We start from the raw sequence: 26,849 nt of genomic DNA on the forward strand, positions 1-26,849 counted from the left end.
GAGGGCTCTTCTCCTGAAGGGCGACTGGCTGAAGTTCAACACTACTGTGAAACAACAACCAGAAACAAAGACACATGAATTAAATGACACACACGTAAATGGGCTACAAGGTGTGTGACTGTGGTAACTGTTGTGACCTGAGGGGAAGTGCGTCTCTGCTCTCACCTGTTCTGCTGGTCAGACGTCTGAGGTGGGCTCCTCTTCTGAGGAGCGACTGGCTGAAGTTTCACATTACTGTGAAACAACAACAACACAAACAAAGACATGTGTATTAAATGCAGGAGAAAAGAACAGAGGACCCCAAAGGCACTTGCCACATCCACGGAGTTGGTTTTGCTGTGAAGTCCCAACTGCTGCAGCGCATCCCAGAATCCCCTAGCGGCATAAATGAAAGACTGACGATGTGGCGCATTCCCCTCACAAAGGGACGCTTCACCACCCTCATCAGTGACTATGCACCAACCCTTGATGCCGAACACAACATCAAAAGGACTTCTACCGGATGCTTGACCATGTCATTCAGAAAACGCCAACCTCAAACAAGCTCATACTCATTGGAGACTCCAACGCCAGAGTGGGCACAGACCAGGGAACCGGGTTATCGGTCAGCGCGGAGTGGGGGAAATGAACACCAATGGGCTACAGCTCCTCTCCCTCAGTGCAGAACATCACCTGGTCATCACCAACACCACATTCCAGATGAAGAACTGGCTCAAAACCACCTGGCAGCACCCTCGCTCGAAGCATTGGCATCTCCTGGACTACGTGATTGTCCGCCAAAAGGACAGACAGGATGTTATACAACCCGAGCCATTCTGCATAATAAATGCTCTAAAAATTACATTATTGCTTTTTTTTCTTTTTTTTAAAATCAATTTAGCTTTGCTAAGGGACTACAACCCATTCAGAAACACGTCCATTATAATTTTTACACTTAAATTTATACCGCGATATATGCCGTTACCGTGAAGGGATTCGATTTATACCGTGATATGAATTTTAGGTCATACCGCCCAGCCCTAACACACACACACACACCTGTACATCTCCTCTGTAGAAGCATCACGTCATATCTGACCATCTTCCACCACCACCTCCAGTCTGAGTTTGTATTGTTGCCCTCAAGCCGTCGGTGGAAGGTGCCTGCTCTTCGCACCAAGAGATTTAAGGTTTCCTTTGTCCCCACGGCCATTCAGTTACTAAACAGTAGATAATTAAAGCAGATATCAGCGGCACGGCCGTTTCGGCTAATGCTGTGTTCTCTGCAGGCTTTTGAAACCGTAAGTTACAGCTTCAAGTCACAACTACGACTTGGTAGCGTTCCAGGTAACCCGTAGCTCGTGTTTTTACCGTCCTGTTGTCTGTGAAAGTTCCCTATAACGGCCACTCGTAACTTCCGACCCGTGAACTCGTACCAGATCGAACTGGTATGACTTCACAGGAAGGAAAAACACAAAGTACGAGTTTCCTTGAACGCACCATGAGTTAGCAGCCCCCGCCCTTGTCAGGCATCAATTGGTCCTCGTGCTACGTCACCACATTCACGCGCATCCCTTGGCTGCACACACAGCCCTTCATGCCGTTCTCTCCCCTCATTGGATAACACTTGTATCCCACAAGGAAAATTTTCTCCTCGGGTTACAGCAGAGCAGAGTGACGGAGAGACTCGTGTTTAGGCTGAAATACTTCATGTAAGTGATTGCTGACGGAAAATAGGACTATTTAGGACTTATATTAACAAAAACATTCCACTGATATCTGCTATAAAGACTGTTCACGGCTGTTGTAACCTGTTGCATTTGCACTTGAGGCCCCTTGCTGTTTATTATTTATTTGTTTGTACAGTGTACATTATTGGCACTTTTTAATCATATTTTTATCTTGCAGTAGGTCCTTAATCTGCCCATGATATGTTATATGTTATATGTTACATGTTATCTGGTGTTGTCTATTTGTGTATGTGTTTGAATCTGTGGATCTTCCTGGCTGCAAATTAATTTTCCCAAATAAAGACACGTTGGTGTGTGGTTGTGTGTGTGTGTGTGTGTGTGTGTGATAGTTCCACACTTACTTGTCACCGATCACGAACCAAAGTAGGCCAGTCAGCAGGCTCACTGAGAAGAGAAGTGTCATCTTCAGCTGTCCCCTCATCCCTCACTACTCCTGCTGACTTTGTCCTCCTCACCGTCTCTCTCTCTCTATCTGTCCTTCTTCACCTCCCTCAACAACTTATCTGCTGTCTGTCACCCTCCCTCCCTCTGTTTTAACTATCCATCCCTCCCTCCTTCGCTCCTCAGCTAGTTTCCCTTCCTGGCTCTATCTGACTCTCTCTCTCTCTTTCTCTGAGGAGTGTTAGGGTGGACTCATACTAGGGCCGGTTGTTCCGTACAGTGCTGAAGCATGAATGGCCACTCCCCTGTCTCCCATATTACCCCGAGCCCAAATGTGCTCAAGCATGGTTGCCTCAGACACATACGTCATCACATTGATAGGGGTGTGGCAAGGGAGGGAGTACTCAGATAATTTATAGTTTAACTTAAAGGGGAATTGCCGTTTTTTACAATCTGGACCTTATTTCTAGTGTAAAATACAACCATTTACACACCCAGATAAATTTGGTGTCATTATCAAGTCCTTCTGACGAAATTAGATCCAGCCGAGAGCCGCGTATAATGCGAGTCTACGGGGCAGCGGAATGCAGCCTCTAATTAACACATTATCTGTCGCAAAACTCGTTTCATATCACCAATATTTTTGTTATGATACGCTAGTGCTATTCCCCTCTGAGTTACATGTTACGAATGCCACAGTGGAATCATTATTATTGGAATGAGCCGGGCAGCACTCAGAGATGATATCATCCAATAATTACAAACCGACATGAGAGCGAGCTGAAGAACCGGAAGAACCGCTCAATGCACAGCTCCACTACTTCCTGAACTTAATGCTGCTCCTTTATTTCCTGTCTCACATTATTGGACAAACTGATTAATGCAGGTGTGTCTGACCATTGTGACTACTCCTCTTCTACATGGAGGAGGTTTCTGTCTGTGATGTGTAGGCTACTGCTCTAACATGGCTGTCATTGACTGTTCCAAACAGCTGATTAATGGGCATCAATAAACATAATAAAAGCAATCGGGTCATATCGCAGTTCAAAGTCATGGTAGGCCTACTCATTCGCCTAAACATAAGATGATGGAGGATTTTCTTTCTTTTCATTTTTTTTTCTTTGTGGACGTCACAGGGCGGATTTCTGTAAAATACCCGGGTCTGGTTTAGGGGACCAAACGTCCTCTTTTGCCCGGACATGTCCACTTTTCACATCCTGTCCGGAGTGTCCGTTTTTATTTTTTCCCATGTGCAAAACACATTTTCTCCATATATCACATGTGAAAATCACATGTGCAAATTCACATGTGCAAAAGTCACTCCCACACATAAAAACATGCTGGCTATTTCCTGGAAAGGTAAAAGACATGTAGGATAAAATTTCAGAGACAAATCTGTTGAAATTTGATCCTACGTATCATGCAAGGAAAGGTAAAAGATACAGAGACAAAATATTGTCTCTGAAATGTTATCCTACCTATCTTTTACCTTTCCTTGCACGCAATGTGATGTGGTACAACTAGTTTCACCTGTTCTGTTTCTGTCAGCCTCTACTGGGGACTCAGGTCTTCCTTTTGAATATGCAAATTTTGTAATACAAAAAAATGTTACTTTTCATGTGTACTTTCATTGTGTGAAGTTTCATTGTGGTAGGAGTAAAGGAAAAAAACAAGCCTATTCGGGTATATTTTGGACATATTCCATTAGTGTATTGCTCATTTGCATATTCAAATTCATTTTAAAAGAAACTTGTAGGCTAATACAAAAAAAAATTACTTTTCATGTATACTTTCATTGTGTAAAGTTTCATTGTGGTAGGAGTAAAGGAAAAAAACAAGCCTATTTGGGTATATTTTGGGCATATTTCATTAGTGTATGGGTCATTTGCATATTCAAATTCATTTTCAAAGAAACTTGTAATACAAAAAATGTTACATTTGATAGATACTTTTATTGTGTAAAGTTTCATTGTGATAGCAGTAAAGGAAAAAAATAGCCCCATTGGGGTGTATTGTTTTCTGGTCTTCGGCACCATATACTTTATATACAGTAAATCAATGAGAATTAAACATATTTCCCCAAATAGGATTTCTTAGGACTTTTAGTATGTTGTTCTGGACACCTCAGAGAAATTATGTATGGTGAAAAACATTCTGTTACGGGGCGGGGCGGTGCGTGGCGCAGTGGGTGGAGCGGCCGCCCCATGTAGAGGCTACAGTCCTCGCCGCAGGCGTCCCCGGTTCGAATCCCGCGTCGGGCAGACCTTTCCTGCGTGTCATTCCCCCTCTCTCTGCCTCCCCATTTCCTGTCTATCTCTACTGTCATCACTATCAAATAAAGGCAAAAAGCCGAAAAATATACTTTAAAAAAAAAAAAAAAACATTCTGTTACAATTAGTTCTATATTTGGGTCCAAAATGAGCTAGATTGCCTGGACTATAGGGAAGTGTCAGCTCGATCAGCGGTGCAGTGTTAGAGAGCCTGATGCTGTGGGGCTCTGTGGGGCCCTCTAATTACGTCATTAAAGCAGAAGTAAGCGATCCGGTCTGCTGCGTTCCAGGCAGGCTTTTGAAACCGTAAATTACAGCTTCAAGTCACGACTTACAACTTTGTAGCGTTCCAGGCAACCCACTCGTGTTTTTCCGACCTGTTTTACCTGTGAAAGTCACTATAACGGCCACTCGTAACTTCCGACCCGTGAACTCGTACCAGATCGAACTGGTACGACTTCACAGGTCGGAAAAACATGAGTTACGGGTTGCCTTGAACGCACCATAACCGCCCTCGTCCCTACGTCACCACATTCAGGCGGATCCCTTGGCTGCACCACACTGGCTCTGGCTGCACACACAGCCCTTCATGCCGCTCTGGGCTTCCGTGCAAATGCCTCACAAAGGCTTCCCATTACAAACATAAACCCTCCAGACTCCAGCTGGAACATTTGCATCAATAAATACAGTTGTGCACAACATTATAAGGCCGTTTACAGGTTTACGATTGATATGCATTTCCTTTGACATCAGTGTAAATGTCCTTTGATTTGCCTTACGTGGTGACACTTATTATCAATTTTATTTATTGAAGGAAATCTGTGTCATCAGATAAAAAATACATCCATCCCACTGAAAGAGAAGATGAAGTGGTTCATGAGTTCCTGAGGCTGCAGGGAGAGAGAAGGCACTTTGCTCCTGTGCTCTCAGACGAAACTACTTCTCAGGTTGTGGACATTTGCCCAGGTGGAGCTTGAGCACGCCCTGAGTGTGCAGCCGCAGCAGGATGTCGAACTCGGCTGGCATGGCGTGGAAATGGGTATTAACCGGGGTGTTGTCGTAGTAGTGGTTCGTCAGGGTGTGGTAGTCGTCCGGGTGACTGCTGAACGGCCAGAAGCCGTACAGGTGCACGTTCTTACAGACCTCCACCGCCAGACTGACCATCATAAACCCGGTGCTGAGACGCGCCTCCTTCAGGCCCTGCGCGTGCCAGAAGTCGGCCAGTCTCAGGAGGTAGTCGGGGTTGGAGAAGATCGCCCGGATGGGGCTTCTGAAGTCCTCGACGGTGTAGGCCGCCTTCAGGCAGCTGGGAGTGTTGTAGCCATAGGAGAAGGCCGGAAGGAGCAGCAGGGTGTCCTTGTAGATTTGCAATCTCTCCATAAACGGACGGCGACGCCCATTCAGAGCCCCGTACCTGAAAATAAAGAGAAGGTGTGAAGAAACGAAACCAGAGGAGCAGGATGAGGTGAGCCACTTAGCCGCATCTCTCGTCTCATCTTCAGACAACAGATGCAAAATTCCATGATCCTCTCTATTGCAAAGTGTATAGAACAGAAGATTTTTTGCATATATGCCTACACTCTTTACCCTCGGGACCAATTTCTGAATTTGAAAAAAATCAAGGGATCTTATGACAAAAAGGGCATAAAAACATAAAAAAAGAAGTTGTTGAAAAGATTGGATGCGGTGAAAGTGAATAAAAATATTACACTTTTATGAGAGGGACCGTTTTGGAACCTAAGGGTAAAAAGTGTAACTCCATTTTTTTAAGGAGTCTCAATGATTTAATTTTTGACATTTTGGACCTCACGGGCCTCCATAGTTGAGTCCATCATGTTGTTCACTCACTTCACTACAAGGATGCTTGGGTTTGCTGTGACCAGGTTGGTTTTCCCGCCCACGTGTTCACTGTAGCCGTTCTCCAGAGGAGGGAGGTTACACCTGAACAGAGAACATGTAGAGGTCAGCAGGTGGAGAAGAAGAGTTCACTTTGTTTTCACTAACAATTCATTATATATTTGCATACAACTATCAATTTCACACCTGTTCCACACGTAACTCTTGTCACCTTAGAACCCAATATTGTTGTACCTCTCAATCACAGTTCTGTATACTTTATCGTGGACCAAGAATATGGAATTTATTACCTGTACATTTTTTTGATTTATCTTTACAACAATTTAGGAGAGCACTAAAGTCTCTCCTGCTAACCAGTCAATACTTTCCACATGGTCTGCCTATCTAAACTGGGATTATTTTATATTTCTTATCATATGTTTATCAAGCTTTTTGTATTGCATTGAACAATGTTAAATCATGTTAAACCATGTTTGTATTTATTATGTATGAACGACTTTTGTACCTCACAAATGTATGCTCATTAGCTTAGAAGTGTAGTCGGAGAATGCCACCCTACAAGCCCCTGGAGGGTTTTTTGGCACTCCCCTTCACATTGTTTTGGATTTTATATGTTATATCTTTTTAAACTTTGATATGTGAAAATAAACAAACAAACAAACAAACAAACAACCTTCATCACTTCATCCACCTTCATCCACCTCCATCCCCCTTCCTTTACCTGATCACAAAGTCAGCCGAGTCGATCATCCGCCCACAGCTGCTGTTTCCCAGGATCCCTCCGTTCCCGACGACAGCGCACGTGTCCAACGTCTTATTAACGAAAGGATGCTCCTGCAATGGGATAAAAAAAAAACATTTTAAAAGACAAACAACAGCATTAGTGCGTCAACGACAAAAGAGCCATAATGGAGGGAAGTGAATGAGCGGAGATGCTTCCCCTCTCTCTCTCTCTGAGGGAAATCCCCCACAGAGCCAAATGAGTGTGTCTATTCATTCATTCATTGTTCGGGTTTCTTTCTCTGACTCTCTAGATTTTCTTTTCCTCTATTGAGACCAAACAGCTTTTAAAATCACCAACAACAACATGAAAAAAATGGACAAATAACGATGAATCATGATTGTGTTTCGTGTGATTTTACAGAAACTTGAAAAATGAAATGTAAAATGTTGATGAGGTCCGTGGTTTATAGTTTCTACATTCTCACATTTATTCTCAACAGGGAGTGACCAGAATCATAATGAAATTTCCACCAAGTTGGACAATTAAGTTCTGTGGATTCAGGCATGTCAACAATGCATTTTAAATAAGACGAGCCTGCCAAACTTGTTATGTGGTCTAAAGAGGAATGAGTGCAGTCTCATCAATCTCTCAGTTCAGCTCGAACAGTTTGTTCACCCGTTGATATCAAGTTATCATCAGTCAGTGAGTCAATAAATTCATAAACTCTGTGGCGACTCTTGTGACCAAGTGTGAGGGTGTCTGATTATCATTTCCTGAATATGGCACTGAATATTCCCAGAATAAAACTTCACTTCCTCTTCTGCAGATCATTGTTGGGTAGAGTTGGGTGAGATCTGGCAACCCCACACCTGGGCCATGTGTTAACAAGCGGAAAAAAAACAACCACAAAGAACAAAGAGACAAAACCTCGAAACGAGAAAACTGACGTCAGTGCTGATGAGTGAATGAATGAATGAAATTTATTGGTTACTTAGAGAGTATAAACTCTTGTCACAACCAACGGATAGGGGCGGAAGCTTCAGCTTATATATAGCCCCCCATTTTCTTACATATCCATAAAAAAAGCATACATACCTATGTACAAACATATGTATCACATATACACCTACATGTGTAGGTATATTACGCATTCACATACATAGAAACATAAACATACATACATACATCTATCTTTTGTATTTATTTTGTATTTATCTATCATCATGTCTTTGTATCTTTTTTTTTTTTTTTTTTAAGTATATTTTTGGGGTTTTCATGCCTTTATTAGATAGGACAGTTCAGAGTGTGACAGGAAATGGGAGGCAGAGAGGGGGGGAATGACACGCAGGATAGGGCCGTCCGACACGGGACTTGAACCGGGGCTGCCTGCAGTGAGGACTATAGCCTCGACACATGGGGCAGGTGCTCTACCAACTGAGCTAAAAACCGCCTCGTATCTTTTTTAAAATATTGGCACATTCTTACTGTATTTCATACTCCATAACTTCACGCCACAAACAGAAATGCACCTGCTTTTCATAACTGTATTGTAGGCAGGCTGTTTCCAATTTAGTTTGTTTCTGAGGGTGTAACCCCCCTCTCTCTCTCTGAACATGGATTGTATGTTGAATGGAAGCAGGTTATTTCTGGATTTGTACAGGACTAACGCTGTTTTCTGGTCTATCAAGTCCATGAATTTAAGTGCTTTTGACTTTATGAATAGTGGAACGAGGAACTGACATTGTTACTTCACACCCCCGACCTGAACTGTCAGTGATCAGTGAGTGTGAAGTGTGAAGACAGTGAAGGAATTCATTCATTTATTGTTGAGTTGACAACGATTCAACCTTTAATTCGTCTCTGTGAATCTGCACCAAACTCCTCCAACTCTCATTAATTCCTTCTAGGTGTAACTGAACGCACAATGGGCTGCCTGTTCTCTCTGCACAGCTATGGACTTTACGTCATCTTTAATCTTATCTTTCATGAGACCTGTGGACGCTCACACACATCCTGAGTCCAGTGAAGCCAGTTTTACTCTTTAATTCAGTATTTATAGAGAACTAAATCCTTTGTGCCATTTTTAATACGAACTTATATGACTGTAATCATCTTAATACATGAGGCACTTGGTCAGTGGCTGGAAAAATATTTCTAGGTATTGAATGAGCTGTAATGCTAAATTGAGCTTCCAGATTGAAGGATAGAAATAATATCCTCAGTAAAGATGATAAATTTAACATTTTTAAGGCAACTTCCATCCACTGTGCATCAATGACACAGGAGTCTAATGAAAGTTTACACAATGGAAAAGATAACAGCCAAACTTTAGGTTGAAATTGACCTTTTTGTAATCTGCTGTACTTCCTTTAGTTCAAAGGGATAGTTCAACATTTTGGTAAATTGGCCCATTGCCATAATCCCTATAGATTTAGTAGTAGGTTTGTTACCTTTAATTGTCGGTGCAAGCTATTTTTAGAATGGCGGAGCAGAGCCGCAAGCTGCTCAGCTACGCTACGGAGGCTCATGGGATTTCTTGGTTTCCCTCATAAAAATAAACAATCCAACAACTCCAAAACGCTGTTGTGGACAAGTTGTGACCTGCACATTCACCATGCTATGAGATAATAACAGAACGTTACAAGACAGAAATGTTTTAGAGGTAAATACAGAGACTGCTTGCCGGAACACTGCCCTGAAGGCAGCTGTTTTGCATGAATTTACCTCAAAACAACTCTGTCTCGTAAGGTCCCCAGTTCAAATTTAAATTCATTAGATCTTAAAGGATAAATGTTCCTCAGTCTTAGTGAGTGCACTGAAAAAAATTAAACATTGGTTCAAATTAAAAAAATTGAGGTAATCGATCACACCTAATATTGTAGTTTCATACAACATAAATAATTCATTTGGTTTGACCTGAAATATTTAACTTCATGTAAACCAATTTCTGCAGGTTGAACCAAAGCAATTATTTCAGATTTTCCCAAATTAAAATAATTACATTGGTTTTATTACTTAATGTAAATAATATACTTGGTTCAACCTGAATATTTTAAATTAATTGAAACAACTTTTGAATATGGGAGCAAACTATTTTTTTTAAGTTGTCTCAAATTAAAATTTTAAGTCATCATAATTTAATGTTTATAGACCAGAATTATAAATAATAATCATTTTAATACCTTTTGATTTATACTCAGAAGCCATTCCTTTTCAACACATTTATTGTTGAATGAACATTTTTTTCAACATAGACCCACCGTAACGGTCCTTCTCAACATTTTTTGTTTTACAAACAGCAACCAGGAAATCTCTGTATTTCTAGGTGAACTGAACTTTCTCAATCATTACATTTTTCCCAAAATGTATTACCATAGTCCTACCTTAAGAGCAGTCCTTCTCAATGATAACAGTTTTTTCCCCCTCAAATACAACAGTCAGCAACCAGTAAAAGTCTGCATCTTCAGGTAAAATGACTTTTTTTTTTTCAATCACTACATTTTTTCCCCCATATTGTACTAACATAGAACAGTGCTTCTCAACCATAACAGTTATTTTCTCTGAAATACAAAAGGTAATCAAGACATGCATTTTCAAGTGAACACACAGCATATGGGCACATTTTTTTCAGTCAGAGAGGAATTATTCCTTAAAATAAAAAGTGATGTGTGCCGATGTCCTCAGTTCCATAACCTGCAATTGCAAACATGTGATGTAGCTCCTGTCCCTCTCTTGGTCTGAAAAATCTGCAATAAGCAAATCAGTGGTCTCCAGGGGTCCGTTTCACAAAGCAGGTTTAGTGAAAACTCTGAGTCAAACTGGGTTTCCTATCTCAGAGTAGATCAACTCAGGATTCAGGTTCAGGATTAGACACCAACCCCAGATAAAAGGGTACAAAGTCAAGGGTGTACTGCAGATTTTTTGGAGAGCGTAGGTGAGCCCGAAGAACATGGCCGCACACAGGCGTTGCTATTGTGGGCACCTCTCTGAGGACGTCTGTTCCGTCAATGACGATTTGAATGTCCTCGTTTCCACTGATGATTGCCATGGCTGCTTCATTTTCCTGCATATCCTGCACACACAGAAAAACAAAAAACAAATAAGAACAATTAGAATGAGCATTTCCTGAAGACAATGCATGTCAATGCTGAACACCATTGTTGAAGCAATGCTGAATCCACTGAACAAACTGCTGAAGCAATGAAAAGTACAATTTGTAAGCCAAGAGATGAATGGTGATTAATTCAAGTACTCAAGGCAGTTGAAATGTTAAAAATGTATGTTTATGCATGTTGCAAGTGTAACAGTTGAGTAGTTTGAAGAATCTAATTGTATTGAATGGGCAGAGAGGGAGGAGGGACTGAAGTGATGTCCACGGTCTGAGGAAGAATAGGTATTATTAAAAGCACATACACCCCAACTATTCAACTATGGATCTCACTGAGAACCAACTCATACATAGATACCTTGTCTAAAACCTGCAGAGTTGCCTTGGCCTGCTCTTTCACACGTCCTCCCTTGCTCCTGATGACCTCCAGCAGTTTTGATGTGTGCTTGTCGAAGAACTTTGTCTCCAAGGCAACTGTTGTCACCCGCATCCCGAACTCAGCATTAATCTGGAGAAACAAAAACAGAGCATGCAGAAAGTGTATTAAATAAATTATCTTCTGTAAAGACCTAAGTTTTGAAGTTTCAAAAATCATCTGAATGTCTAATTAATGGCATTAATAAATATATTAAAGCAGAAGCAACCGATCCGGTAGTTTTGGTTAACTTTTTGTCAGCCGATGGAGTTAGCAGCCCCCGCCCCCGTCATGGATCTATTGGTCCTCGTCCCTGCAACACCACATTCAGGCGCATCCCTTGGCTGCACACACAGCCCTGCATGCCGTTCTCTCTCTTCATTGGATAAAACTTGTAGGATACGAGGAATGTTTTCTCCTCGGCTTACAGCAGAGCAGAGCGACTGACCGACCCGTGTTTCAGACCAAACACTCTATGTAAGTGATTGCTGTCGGAAGATAGAACTATTTAAGACTTATATTAACACAAAAATATCGCTTACTTCTGCTTTAAGTTCCTCTCCTCTCTCTAAGGTGCCTTACATCTAAAAACATACCTCTTCCATCTGAAAAAGTGCTGGCCATCTTGCCAACATGTCTTCATTGCTCCTGCTGCTTATGCTTATTGCACAAAGTAGCCTAGATCTTGTGGCTGCTCTCCTTAAATTAAAAGAGAAAAACACGTTTTAATGTTGGATATTCTCAATGTTACATGAACTTACATCTAATACAGTTTAAAATTGTTCTTTTTAAATCGGATTTACTATGCCTATGAAATAAAATACCTGACAAAACATAACTTATGTTGCTTCATTATTACACAGTTCAGTTTAGCTCTGGGCTGTAAAGTAACTTATACACCCCCCCCCCCCCGCGTCCATAAAGCCGGGTTTCCACCGAATCAACGGTCTTTTTTTTTTTTACACAGCAACATAGGATTCACGTCATGATAACCTCTGTATTTTGACTATTCACAGTCCATATGTCTCTGTTTGTTTGATTGTTCAAGAGACTTTTGGTCAAGTAGCCTAACCATGGACAGCTCCTATCGTTCTGCTGCTGCGTCGCCGTCGCCGCCCCCCCCCCAGCGGACGACCCTGCACCAGCGGACGACCCCGCACGTTTACGTTACGGCGCCAGTATAATATTTATTCCACTATCCATAAGTCAAATACAAGAACATTTGCTGAAAAATAAAATAGCTTATCTGCCTTCTCAATCACCATCCTCTCTCGCCTTATCCCTCCTTCACCTGCCTGTCTGCTCCACCTCACTCACCACCACAGACTGCGCTGTGACGACCGTTAAGTCCGCGACATCTGTCCGTGGGTCTGTCTGTCCAGGCGCTACGTCTGACTCCAGCTCTCAGTAAAAGCAGTCATACTGGGAGAGAGCGCCGTTTACGGGTTCACAACTACGTTTTTCAAGCACAAATACAGTAAAATTAACAACTGAACGTAGCCCGCAGCATGGCTGCCAGACTCCTCTCCAGAGCTCCGGTGACCCATAAAACCTCCGCTCGGCCTCGCCAACACAACAGCGACGGCGAACACCCGAACTTAAAAACCGAACTTAAGGCAGCCTCTCTATCTGGGGACTAAAGTTTACGTCCAGTCATCTTTAAAAATCGGAATGACTTACCTTAACGTTGCCACAATGCCGTGGGCCTGATATTTTTCTCTTCAGCACCACGTCTTCTGTGATGGAGGATTGAGGCGGAAGTACAATTGCCGCCAGAATTTTTAAAGAATGCCAGAGAATGCGCATGCGCGAATCACTCAGTCTAATAAAAATGCTTTGATTAAAATAAAAAAAATCAGTTTGGTGCCTCGCTGTCAGTTTACGTTGTAGTAAAGTAAAAAAATTCGATTCAACCATAAACATAAACAAGAAAGTTTAGTTTAATTGAGCAATGTAATTTTTTTTATTTATTGGAATGAAAACAAACACATTAAATGAACAACAGCTTTGTTTCACTTTTTTCAGTGTGGGATCACAGTTGGAAGAAACAAACATACCTTCACAAAAGTGCTGAAGATCTCCGGCGTCACCTGGAGGCTCCTCTTCCTCTCGCCGTCGTACATGATCTTGGTTCCCACAGGTGTGTTGGCCTGGGAGATGAAGGCCTGCTTGTACCCACTGCAATTTGTGTTTAGCTGAGACCTGAGGAAGAAACACAGTGGGCTATTGTCATTAATAACAATTGTCTGGATTAAAAAAAAAAAAAGTTTTAAGGGTTTAATGAGTCAAGTTTCAGATTTAATTTACTTTATTTATCTAGATAGATTTAGTTTGCAGTTTAGTGAATATTTGCACAATTTCACAAATTGAAGGCAACAAAAAAAGGGCTTGCCAAAATAAAGTTAAATAAGTAGATATGTAACCTGTTGAAAAAAAGAGAAGTCGTATGTTAGTTCTGTAACCTGAATTTTTTTTTAAAAAGAACCTACCTGAATAAGAGAAAAAATGTTAGCCTACTATTTTTCTTTCATTGAGCATAATTTTAATTTAATTCCTAATCATAGTCGTTATTTCATCATGTATTTATTTTATTTATTAATTATATCCCAGAGGTTAAGCATGGTTCTGTGAAGGGAAAGAAGTGTAGCTGAATTGCTATTGGAGAGACCGGCTCAAGGTGCGGGTTAGTGAGACACGCAGTGATACACACACCACCGAGCGGTGGCAGGACGAGAGCAGAGATACAGAAGTCGGAGTGAAAAAAGTCGGAAAAATACTTCATATCGTGCATACTGAGGAACTGTTCCTGTACCTGAGTGTCTGGTGGACCACGGAGAAGCGACCCTGGGAACTTTACCTGTGTTAATTCTTTTCTTTTCCCGGTGAGTGCTGTTAAGTGTTGGTAGTTACAGTAGCAGCTCCGCGAGTTAGCATATCCTCGTGGTGTGTTAGCCACCTAGCCGAAGCATTAGCTCACAGTGTTGTTTACTTTCTTATGATAAAAGAGAAGACCGCGTGTATGCACATGTGCGCGCACGTGCGTGTGTGTGAGTAGGCCTTGTCCTTGTCCCTTTCACAGTGAAAAGTTACATTACACATTGATATTGATTATATTTGGAAAATACAGTTAAAAATAAGTTAATAGATTTAATTAAGCCCTGTTGTGCTATACAGGCTGGGTTCTTTTGGATACCCTGGAGTCTCGATTCTCTCCCTGACAAGGGAGATGGCGAGCCAACCGTGTGAACGTCTGGGTTTGGACTGAAGAGGACCCTCTCTTTTCGTCCGTCGTCCTGTTGGTGTGGTAGGACTGGGAAAGACTGTCCCGATTATCATATTTTGATAATCGAAGCTTCGCGGACATAAAATCGTTCAAAGTCAAAGTTCGACGGCCGAGGGGGGGCCAAGTAGCCTACTCATGTAATGTAACAATTGCCGATGAGAGCTGGTGTCAAAAAGAAAAAAAACAAAACAATCGATCACGGACTTAATGATCGATTACCATGGCAACGAACGAAGCTTCGAAGCTTCAAATTTTTTGGGTCAGCCCTACTGAGTTGTGACGTACGGTATATTCAATCTTATATTCAATCTTTTATGCTGCAAATTTTTAAAGACAAGTATTCCACTACTTTTACTTTGTAGCAGAGCTTTTATTAAGTCAGGGGGAATTAAATGATGCGAAGCCTGCGTAGCTAGTTCAGGCAGACAACTCAATCTGCGCCTATCCTGATCAGCTGATCAGTCACATGCTCTCTTCATCCAAATAGGGAGGGCTACTTAAACCCCCTAGCTTACCTGCTCATCCCTGGCTATGCTGCTGCTGCCACTGCTATTTACTGCTCTGCTGCCCTTGCTGCTGCTTCTACATACATCTCGCTGCTGCTGCTCATGAGGTTTTGCCCTGCTGCTATTTGCTATTTGCTCGCGTCATTGCCACTGTTGTTTGATCTGTGTTCTTCTGCTCCAGCTTTAGCTTCAGCTTCACCCTTCCTCGGTCCGTGGAGCTGTTCCAATTTCTTGTGGAGTGCAGTGTTTCCTCAAGGATTTTTTTAAGGAGTGGCGGAGCGGCACAGAACCCCCCCCCCGTTTCCACAACATACGGTTCACGTCATGATAACTTCTGTATTTGACCACCGTATTCAAACACGAGAATCAAACCCACTAATTTTAAAAACACACCGGCAACAGCGACCACTGTTGTTATTCTGTCACCGGACACGCTGTGGTCCGTCATCGAGGTGCAGACGAGGTGCAAAGAGTAGATACTGAGCAAGATAGTTATCTGTACTTTACCTTACTCGACAGTACCCGTCCCAGTGCAGGACTCTGCTGTGAAGGTGGAGACATGTGGCGGTGGTGTAGTATTTGCAACAATTTAAAAAAAAAAAAAAAATGAAAGAAAAAAAGAAAGAAATTTGAAGGAGCGGCGGCTAGGATTTAGGAATGGCGGGCCGCCACTTCTAAATGAATGTAGAGGAAACACTGGATTGCGTTCCTGGTGCAATCGAGGATCCAGAGCTGGAAAGCTTCGCCACGGAGCTGGTCTGATGCGCTCAGACCAGCTCAGACCAAGGTGTTGTAAGTAAGCAACTCAGATCCTGGTTTGGTCTTGAGTGTTTACATTTTCATTTGCAAGCTGGTGGCACTATGTTTGTTTGTTTTACTAAGGCAGGACGTTTATCTTTTAATTCATGCTTCCGCCTCATCAAGAACATGGTGGACTGCTGTCATGAGAGCCTAATCTTGTCTCTGCTCCTCAATGTGGGCCAGTTCCTAGCTATATAGCCATCCCTTTTGTTCCAGATGCCAGATGCAAGAAAAAGAAAAAAATATGCTCATGAATTTATCGCCAATCTTTAAGTCAATGAGTCTCATAAATTGCAGCCTCCCTTCATTAAGCCTCGATGGCTACCATTCAGTCATCTCCATCGTGAAGTTGCTTGCCTCATAAGAGCGACTTCCAGGTCACGATTGATGCTAACTACTGATACTGAGGCTACATTTACACGGAAACAATCTGCGTGCATATGATGACGCAAAAGTCTGTGGAATTCAATGTTGTATGCACACCAGGCGCCTCGATGGCGGTGTGCCACACAACACACAACACCACCAAGTCTGCACGCCTGCATACAACCCAGAATTTTTTCCTCTTCTTCTTCTTGATTTCCGGCAGGCTGTACGCCGGCCATCGTAATGCTGCCCTCCGTGCCCTTCACCGGTCATAGCAATCAGAGCAGACTTTTGCGTTTCCACCTCTACATGGGGACGCAACGGCGGAGCATTTTTAAGATTTCCACTCTGGAGGGTGGTTTCACTTCAAACGCCGTCACCGTCTAAACAAAAAGGCACATCCGATGAAATATTATGCCGTTTTCACCCGTGAGTGTTGGCCTAAAGCTGAAGCATACTGAAGCTAATGGACTTCTTCTCTTGGAGTTGTCATATGCCCTACAGCTGTGTGATTGCTGATTGTTTAGGCTGCATGATCATAGGCCTACTGATTTTGCGCGATATTCTGTCTGCAGCCATTGGAAACTGTTGGTCCTGAAGTAACGTCTGTGCAGCAGAAACTTTGTGCCCACCGCTGATTAAAAAATCTCTGTTCAGCCTGTTCAGGATGAGTCCCAAAAGTGTAACGTCGCAATACGTGGGGGGGTGGGTCATAGATCTCTCTGCTCAGGTAACAACAGAGTCCTCTTCTCAACAGTCAGCCACCTAATTCAGCCTCCTAAAACCCTCCCTCCAGACATTTCCACCAACCAGTGCACTGCGTTTCTGGACTTCTTCAGCTCTAAAATCAACACCATTCGCTAACAACTGGCCTCATCTTGCACCCCCTCTGGCGACCCACCCTGGATGATCACCACTGGCCAACATCTCATCAGCTTCCTCTCTGACTTCACCCCAGTATCAGAATTCACCATTATGGAACTCATCCATAAAGCCAACCCCACCACTTGTCAGCTCGATCCTCTTCCCACCTCCCTTGTCAAAGCATGTCTGCCATCCATCTCCCCCATGATCACCAACATAATTAACTCCTCCCTCACTACTAGCACTGTACGCCCCACTCTCAAACTGGCCGCCATCACTCCCATCCTGAAAAAACCCAGTGCTGACCCAGCTGACCTTAACCACTACCGGCCCATCTCCAACCTCCCCTTCATCTCTAAAACACTTGAAAGGGTGGTTGCCGCACAACTACAGTCCCACCTCGACACAAACAATCTCCATGAACCCTTCCAATCCGGCTTCCGTCCAAAACACAGCACTGAAACAGCCCTAGTCAAAATCACCAACGACCTCCTCCGTGCAGCCGACTGGACCGCCTGGCTGACATTGGGATCACTGGTGCTGTACTCTCCTGGTTCACTTCCTACCTCACTGACCGTCAACAATTCATGCAACTAAGGAATCACAAGTCTGGGTGTTCGGGTGTTTCACTGGGTGTCCCCCAGGGGTCAGTGTTGGGTCCACTTCTCTTCACCATCTACCTCCTCCCCCTGGGCACACTCCTCCGTCACCATGGGGTCCATTTTCACTGCTACGCTGATGACACACAGGTCTACATCTCCTCTAAACCCACCGCTGCCATCCCTCCCACCTCCCTCATCACCTGCCTTGACGACATCCGGAGCTGGATGAGCAGGAACTTCCTGAAACTCAACGGCAATAAAACTGAGGCCCTGCTCATTGGCTCCAAATCCACCCTCACCAAATCACAACACACCCCAGCCACACCCATCATCATCGACGGATTCCCTGTACCCTTCTCCTCCCAAGTCAAGAGCCTCGGCATCATACTGGACAACACCCTCTCATTTGCACCCCAAATTCAAAACATCACCCGGACTGCATTCTTCCACCTCCACAACATCTCCAGACTCCGCCCATCACTGACCCAATCCAGCACCGAAATCCTGGTCCACTCTTTTGTCACATCACGTATCGACTACTGCAACGCCCTTCTCACCGGACTCCCCACCAAACTCATCAACAGACTGCAGATCATTCAGAACTCAGCCGCCCAGATCATCACCCGCACCAAATCATCTGACCACATCACCCCTGTTCTCATCCAACTTCACTGGCTCCCAGTACAATACCGCATCTAATATAAAGTCCTTCTCCTCACCTACAAAGCTCTCCACAGCCTTCAAGTCACAACTCAAAACATTTGCATTTAAGGTCGGCCAGGTGGATGCAGCCCCCGTCAGTAGACCACAGAAGAGAGGGCTTATGGTAGACACAGGGGCCATATCCCATATCGTGACAGACATCACAAAATTCAAGAACTTTGATGAGAACTTCCGGTATTCATTGGTATTCACTGATGACTATTCAGGTGCAATTTTTGTGTATTTTTTGAAAGCCAGGAGTGACACAGTCAGTGCTACAGAAAGGTTTATTGCCAATGTTGCACCTTATGGAAAAATCTAATGTATCTGATTTGATAATTAACTCTCTAAGGAGTTTCAGTCACTAATCAGTCAAAATGCCATTAGACATGAGACCTCAGCTCCTTATTCCCCCCTTCAAAATGGGACAGCTGAGATAGAAATTGGAGAACACTGTTTGAAATGGCAAGATGTATGTTGATTGAGAGTAACCTTCTAAGGGTGCACTCACACTAGGGTCAGTTGTTCCGTACCGTGCTGAAGCATGAATGCCCCCCCCCGTCCCCCGCTGGCCCGCACTCACCTTACCCTGAACCCAAGTGTACTCAAGCACGGTTGCCTCTGACACATACGTCATCACGTTGATATTGAGGGATTATTTGTTTACCAACACGGCAGATGTGCGCATAACCTGACTGCAGAAAGAACGGTGGCTTTTAACTGTTTGACCGGTTGTCATGGTTATCTTGAAGTTTACTCAAAGCGATGTTGACATATGCATGGCACAACGTAATCGTAAAGTGACTGTTGTTTACACGCAGTTGCAGAAACGTGATGGAGAACAAACCCGAAGCGCGTTATGTGCTTGTGTGCATTCGTGATCAAGCGTACCGTGCTCAAGCACACCTCTTCCAACTGTACTCAAGTACGGTACACTTGCACTCACACTAGCCATAGAATCCAGACTTTAGGGGGCAAACGTGCTTGGGCACGGTATTGCCCAACAGCTGACATAGTGGCAGATGCATTCCCTAAACATAACGTAACGTAACATAACGAGAGTCAGGATGGATACGTTTGTGTGTTTTACGTTTGGGTTCAAGTGAAAATGTATTTCATGTTAGATTTTGCTGTCAATATCAGAACAAGTGGGGGTGTTGAACCATTGCAAAATGTACTGGTCTTGAATGTGCCCTTTACTGACACCAAATCTAATCTAAATGGCTGTGTGACGGGTAACTTTATTATCCGCGTTGTTTTCATTCCTGGCAAGTCAACAGCATAGTTGACTCTCTTCCTCGTTTTCGAAGTCAAATCTTTTTGTCCAAACGCCAAGCAGCCGGTCGTGCCCTTCCTCCTCATGAACCATCCTAGATCAGGATGTGAGCTCTGCTGTCAAATTCACAATGAGGGTCTCGGAAAATATATTAAATGCTTACAATATATATCGTAAGCTTATGCTTACAATATATTATTATTATTATTATTATTATTATTATTATTATTATTATCACAAATGAACGGCCTCTGGATACATGATGATATAACTTTATATCATACAGTAAAATGTGCATAATAATTTGCCATTTGCACATTTTAAACAAAGTGATAAATAATTTAGATTTAGTGGTATTTGATTTGATTTGTCTTTTAAGATAATACACAGTGCCATAGTAATGACAACAGTTTTCTCATTGTTTAATGCAATGTATATTTGTGTTTCATTTGAGTGAAGCTATTGAGCCAAGAGATCACACTAGTTTTTGACCGTGTTTGCACGGGAGTTCACTGCACAGATTTTGTTTTGTAACAGAAAGAAAAGTTTTTCAGTTAACCTTTTGAATGAAGAACACGGAATGTGGAGTTTTATTATGAAGCTCAGGCTCTACAGCTATAGTGGACATTTGCAGGAAATGGACTACACTAACAAGAAGCCACACTAATGAAAACACTCACTGTATACTTTCTATTCAAATTAAAAACAAACAGCACCACCATAAATACAACTATATAGGATATTTTCCTGGCCTTAGATGTCAGCTGTTTTTTCTATGTTACATGTCTGCACCTTAAAACCTTGAAATTATTTTCATATGTTATAAGATGCAACCACATATATTAAGCATTAAATATACATTCTAATCATTGTATATAGAATGTATATGTATAGAAATATATGCACATCCTGTATATTACATTTGTTGTTGTTTTACCTGAATTTTTGGTAGTTCTCCTCCTGCCTCCTCCAGACTTGTGAGTAAAGAACTTTTGCAGAATCGATGATCTTCCTGTGACACACACACACATGTAAATGGGCTGCAAGGTGTGTGTGACCTGTGGTATCTGATGTGACCTGAGGAGAAGTGCATCTCTGCTCTCACCTGTTTTTCTGCTCTTTAGTCTCAGGTGGGCTCTTCTTCTGGGGTGGGCTCTTCTTCTGAGGAGGGCTCTTCTTCTGAGGAAGGACTGGCTGAAGTTCAACATTACTGTGAAACAACGGAAACAAAGACACAAATTAAATGACACACACACACGTAAATGGGCTGCAAGGTGTGTGACCTGTGGTAACTGTTGTGACCTGAGGGGAAGTGCGTCTCTGCTCTCACCTGTTTTTCTGCTCTTTAGTCTCAGGTGGGCTCTTCTCCTGAGGAGCGACTGGCTGAAGTTCAACATTACTGTGAAACAACAGAAACAAAGACACATGAATCAAATGACACACACGCGCGTAAATGGACTGCAAGCTGTGTGTGACCTGTGGTAGCTGATGTGACCTGAGGAGAATCTCATCTCTCCTCTCACCTGTTTTTCTGCTGGTCAGACGTCTCAGGTGGGCTCTTCTCCTGAGAAGGGCTCTTCCCCTGAGGAGCCACTGGCTGAAGTTCAACATTACTGTGAAACAACAACGACAGAAACAAAGACACATGAATTGAATGACACACACGTAAATGGGCTCCAGGGTGTGTGTTACATGCCAAAACAGAGCTCAAAAGGCTGCAGATTGCCGAAAATGGCATGCATGAACCTCGTCTCTGCTCTCACCTGTTTTTCAGCTGGTCAGGGGTCTCAGGTGGGCTCTTCTCCTGAGGAGCGACTTGCTGAAGTTCAACATTACTGTGAAACAACAGCAACAGAAACAAAGACACATGAATTAAATGACACACACACACACGTAAATGGGCTACAAAGGTGTGTGTGACCTGTGGTAACTGATGTGACCCGAGGAGAATCTCATCTCTCCTCTCACCTGTTTTTCTGCTGATCAGGTGTCTCAGGTTGGCTCTTCTCCTGAGGAGCCACTGGCTGAAGTTCAACATTACTGTGAAACAACAACAGAAATAAAGACACATTGATTAAATTAAACACAAGTAAATGGACTCCAGGATGTGTGTTACCTGCCAAAACTGAGCTCAAAAGGCTGCAGATTGCCAAAAATGGCATGCATGATTCCCTCTCATGGCTGATGGTAGATAACAGGTTAGCATCGAGCACTGTCTTGAGCGCCTGACTTTTTATTTACTCAAATTGTTTTTAGAAATACTGTGCACAACTATAGCACTAGAGGGTCCAGCAATGGCCAGCTGGAAGTACCTCACCCAAGAACAAAGGCCTTATCATGATCTTGTATTTAATAATAATAATAATAATACATTTTATTTATACAGCGCTTTTACAGCTCTCAAAGACGCTTTACATAAAACCAAATACAGAGGAAATAAAATACAACAACAAAAATACATAAGTGCTCAGTGCAGAGAGGAAGAAAGATAGAGCAATAACTCTGTACATGAGTACAAGAGGTTCCACAAACTGTCTAAAATTTGTGGACATTTTAAAATGTTTGTTTTAACTTTTTAACATATTGTAATTGACTGTATTTGTAAATGTATATGTTGAGGATGTGACTCCCTTGTGTATGTTCTGTGTTGTTCCTTGTGGACCCCAGGAAGACTAGTTGGCTACTAAGGTACCAGCTAATGGGGATCTTTAATAAACAATTAAACCTGAGGAGAATCTCATCTCTGCTCTCACCTTTTTTTCAGCTGGTCAGGTGTCTCAGGTGGGCTCTTCTCCTGAAGAGTGACTGGCTGAAGTTCAACATTACTGTGAAACAACAGAAACAAAGACACAAGAATTAAATTACACACACACACGTAAATGGGCTACAAGGTGTGTGTGACCTGTGGTAACTGATGTGACCCGAGGAGAATCTCATCTCTCCTCTCACCTGTTTTTCTGCTGGTCAGGTGTCTCAGGTTGGCTCTTCTTCTGAGGAGCCACTGGCTGAAGTTCAACATTACTGTGAAACAACAACAGAAACAAAGACACATGAATTAAATGTAGGAGAAAAAAACAGATCAAAGTGATTCTGACAAACCGAGGCTCAGGGGAGAAGGAAAAAAACGTTCATGCCAACATGTTGTTTGTGTCTTTTAACACACACACACACACACATAGTAATCAAATTACTATTTAGGCGATTGTCTACAATAATAAATGTATGTTGATATTATAAACAGTCAGATGTGTCGTGAACAACAGGTAACGACCCACAGTAAGTGTTTTCGCAATAAAAAAAAATGTGAATCCCGCATCGGCCGGACCTTTCCTGCGTGTCATTCCAGTCAGATGTGCCAAATGTGAACAACAGGTAATAACCCACAGTAAGCTGTAGGACCTGTTTCTCCAGTTCAGATGCTATTGGCAGCGACCGGGACTAGCGGGTCATCCCTGAGGCAGCAGTCGGTCTGCTGAACTGATTGACTGGCCAACTTGCGTCGTCATCTGAGAGTGACAAACCGAGTAACTTATCCGACCGAGATAAATGTTGGTGTCATTGATGAAATCTAACACCTGTGGCAGTCGCCTTAGTTTGTTTGGATGAAAAGTGAAGCGTCAGGTGTGTATTGGACAGAAGAGCAGCGCTGCCTCAGGCATACGTACAGAAATCACCACTTTTACATCAATAAATAAATGTTATACAATAATCCGATCAGTCTACATTAAATATTATTTTATTAAGTTAACATGGTTATTGTACACTGCAAAGATGATTACCATTTTATGACTTAAAATTGGTATTTCATCAACTTAACTCAGTTTTTCGCTGCACAACCATAGAAACAGGCGTGGTCGAACGCCACGGGAGGAATGTTTGGAACTATTGAGGGCCCCATGACCCGGAAGTTAGTCAGTTTTACGTCCGCCATTTTTTTTACAACAGAGTCCTATGGAAGTGTCACCACTCTGTATATATCAGTCACTCTGCCCTTTACTGTTTCTACCCACCCCACCCCCCTCCTCCTCCTCCTCAGATTTTTTGTCTTGTCTTGTCAAACACACGTGGCCAGAGACAGGAGGCAGAAAAGATCAGCCTCTGTTTCTGGAGACACACAAGTGGAAACCTCGACACAGTGTGCACACACAAAACACAAACTCTGTGTCTCCCCCTCTACAGTATAGAAGCATCACCTCATATCTGAACATCTTCCACCACCAGTGACTCCAAGCACACATCCACTACCTAAGTTCAGTATGAAGAGATGTCTGTATGTGTGTGGGTTGCTGTGTAGTTGTGTGTGTGTGTGTGTGTGTGTGTGTGTGTGTGTGTGTGTGTGTGTGTGTGTGTGTGTGTGTGTGTGTGTGTGTGTGTGGTAGTTCCACACTTACTTGTCACTGATCACGAACCAAATGAGGCCAGTCAGCAGGCTCACCGAGAAGAGAAGTGTCATCTTCAGCTGTCCCCTCATCCCTCACTACTCCTGCTGACTTTGTCCTCCTCACCGTCTCTCTCTCTCTATCTGTCGCTCTTCACCTCCCTCAACAACTCTCATCTCTTATCTGCTGTCTGTCACCCTTCCTCCCTCTGTTTTAATTGTCCCTCCTCCCCCTACCTCACTCCCTCCCTCCTCTGCTAGTTTACCATACTGACACTCTCTCTTTTTCTTTCTTTCTCTGAGGAGTGTTAGAGTGGACTCACACTAGGGCCAGTTGTTCTGTACCGTGCTGAAGCACAAATGACCAACACGGCGTTGGTAAACTGTTTGGTTGGTTGTCATTATCTTGAAGTTTACTTAAAATGATGTGCACTATCTTCAGCCTCTTGTGTTTTTTCTTTCACCTCACTCATTACATTTAAAAAAACGAATTATTGCTTTAATCTGACTATAACTGGACAACTGAAGTGCATGTAAATGCATTAATCCGACTAATATTGGAGTTCTCCAATTTCGATTAAGACACCCAGATAATGCGATTGGAAATCGATTTTCTTCAGCATGTATTGACCCTTTGCAGACACGTCACTTCACACAACAACCCCATACAGGAGCTGCTCCTGTATTTGCTACAGTTATAAACAGACCTGAACATTAAAACCTGGTCTGACCCGCGGGTGTTGAAGACCGGACGTGGTCCGTCTGATTAGCTTCTCAGTTTCTCAGCTTCTCAGTTGTTAGCCACCGCCTGTAGCTCAGCTAGTTTCAACTGTGTTTACATAAATTACACATCAGACAAACAAACTTAAAGCAGAAGTAAGCGATATTTTTGTGTTAATATAAGTCTTAAATAGTTATATCTTCCGACAGCAATCACTTACATAGAGTGTTTGGACCGAAACACGGGTCTGTCAGTCACTCTGCTCTGCTCTGAGCTGAGGAGAAAATTTTTCTCATATCCTACAATTTTTATCCAATGAGGAGAGAGAACGGCATGAAGGGCTGTGTGTGCAGCCAAGGGATGCGCGTGAATGCGGTGACGTAGGACGAGGACTGTTATGGTGCGTTCAAGGCAACTCGTAACTCGTGTTTTTCCGACCTGTGAAGTTGTACCAGTTCGATCTGGTACGAGTTCACGGGTCGGAAGTTACGAGTGGCCGTTATAGTGCACTTTCACAGGTAAAACAGGTCGGAAAAACACGAGTGGGTTGCCTGGAACGCTACAAAGTCGTAAGTTGTGACTTGAAGCTGTAATTTACGGTTTCAAAAGCCGGCCTGGAACGCAGCATTAGCCAAAACGACCGGATCGCTTACTTCTGCTTTAATCCGGTATCAATACTGTGTCTTGGCACTGGTCCTATAGCTCAGGTAACCCCGCTGCCAGCACCTACAGGAACTGGTTCTTAGCTGTAGCCCAGCAAGTTGGTGCCAGCTTGGAACCAGTTTTAGAAACCAAAAACCAGTTCTTAGGCAGTGAAAAAGCAAACAACCGGGGGGGGGCGTCGTGTGGCGTAGTGGTTAGAGCGGGCGCCCCATGTATAGAGGCACAGTCCTCGCTGCAGTCGGCCCTGGTTCGAGCGTCGGGCGCCATTTACTGCATGTCATTCCCCCTCTCTCTGTCTCCCCATTTCCTGTCTGTCTCAACTGTACTATCTATAAAGGCATAAATGCCCAAAAAATATACTTAAAAAAAAAACAACAAACAACCGGTGCTAATCAGGCACTGGCTCCGAACCAGCACTGGAACCAACTCGGTGGAAAAGGGTGCCAAACCACCACAGAATGTCACGAACTATAATGCGCCTCCTTGTCTTAAATTGACGTCCAACATTCTTCTGCCGTCCATATTTTGCGCGAGTGGAACGTGACGGTTACTACGCCTTAATTGGACTGAAACTAGACAATGCATATGCACATTTACGCCATGCCGGCCAAGTAAAGAAAAAAAATGGTATCATCACCGAGTCATTTGTAGCCTATCCTATTCTCAGCCCGAACCTGGCCCAGACCGGCGGGGCTGGTTGGGGACTGTAGCTGAGAATTTATTAAGCTTATTAATTTGTTTATATTCAGTTTTTTACTCTGTGACAGAAAAGTCCACAGGACGGGAGGCCGTATTAACTCGCTGAAATGCCGCATTTCGCCTGCCTGAGGAGGCACACCGTCAGTTATTCGATTTTCTCTTTGACGCAGAGTTTCTTCTTCCCCCCCCCCCCCCCCCCCCCCCCAAACCTCTCTCCCTCCCTGGGTGAACTAAGAGCTGAGAGCACACTTCCTCCTCTCACTCAGTACGTTTATATGACACTTGAGAAAACTGAACTATTGCCTTAATCCGACTATAACTGGACAACTTGGCAGCGCTACCAAGTTGGTAAAGTAAAGTAAAGTAAACAAACAGATAAGCAAATAAGATGAAAATGAGAGCAACAGAGAAGTCAAATGAAGCCAGAGAGACAACAAGAGAGCCAAAGAGAAAACAGAAAGCAGGAGGAGGGAGGGAGCCATTACTCATGTGCTGCCAGCTGT

General features: G+C 43.2%; 1 protein-coding gene and 1 long non-coding RNA gene across 5 annotated transcripts in view; both read right to left on the reverse strand.

Moving 5' to 3' along the window:
- Positions 1–18: 18 nt before the first annotated feature.
- On the reverse strand, positions 19–2,226 carry LOC146982464 (uncharacterized). The gene is made up of 3 exons (XR_015036378.1): positions 2,072–2,226; positions 166–234; positions 19–44 (listed from the first exon to the last, which is right to left on the reverse strand). It is a non-coding gene; the product is annotated as an uncharacterized LOC146982464 (long non-coding RNA).
- A 2,752-nt stretch (positions 2,227–4,978) lies between these two features.
- The window catches only part of LOC146982465 (alpha-2,8-sialyltransferase 8F-like), a 43,495-nt gene continuing 21,624 nt past the window's right edge, over positions 4,979–26,849 (reverse strand). The window contains exons 2-8 of one of the 4 annotated variants that reach the window (XM_085783469.1): positions 22,869–22,906; positions 21,854–21,890; positions 20,823–20,897; positions 13,543–13,687; positions 6,960–7,072; positions 6,230–6,322; positions 4,979–5,795 (exon numbers count right to left, since the gene is read on the reverse strand). In XM_085783469.1, the coding sequence (XP_085639595.1) occupies positions 5,318–5,795; positions 6,230–6,322; positions 6,960–7,072; positions 13,543–13,687; positions 20,823–20,897; positions 21,854–21,890; positions 22,869–22,906 (979 nt within the window). In that variant the 3' untranslated portion in view covers positions 4,979–5,317. Of the gene's footprint in view, positions 5,796–6,229; positions 6,323–6,959; positions 7,073–13,542; positions 13,688–20,822; positions 20,898–21,408; positions 21,446–21,853; positions 21,891–22,834; positions 22,907–26,849 lie in introns of all 4 variants that reach the window. The other 3 variants (XM_085783472.1, XM_085783468.1, XM_085783471.1) reach the window with 3 other exon arrangements.

This window comes from Trachurus japonicus, chromosome 8, assembly GCF_045865225.1.
Source record: "Trachurus japonicus isolate A0001 chromosome 8, Traja_1.0".
Lineage (NCBI taxonomy): Eukaryota > Metazoa > Chordata > Actinopteri > Carangiformes > Carangidae > Trachurus > Trachurus japonicus.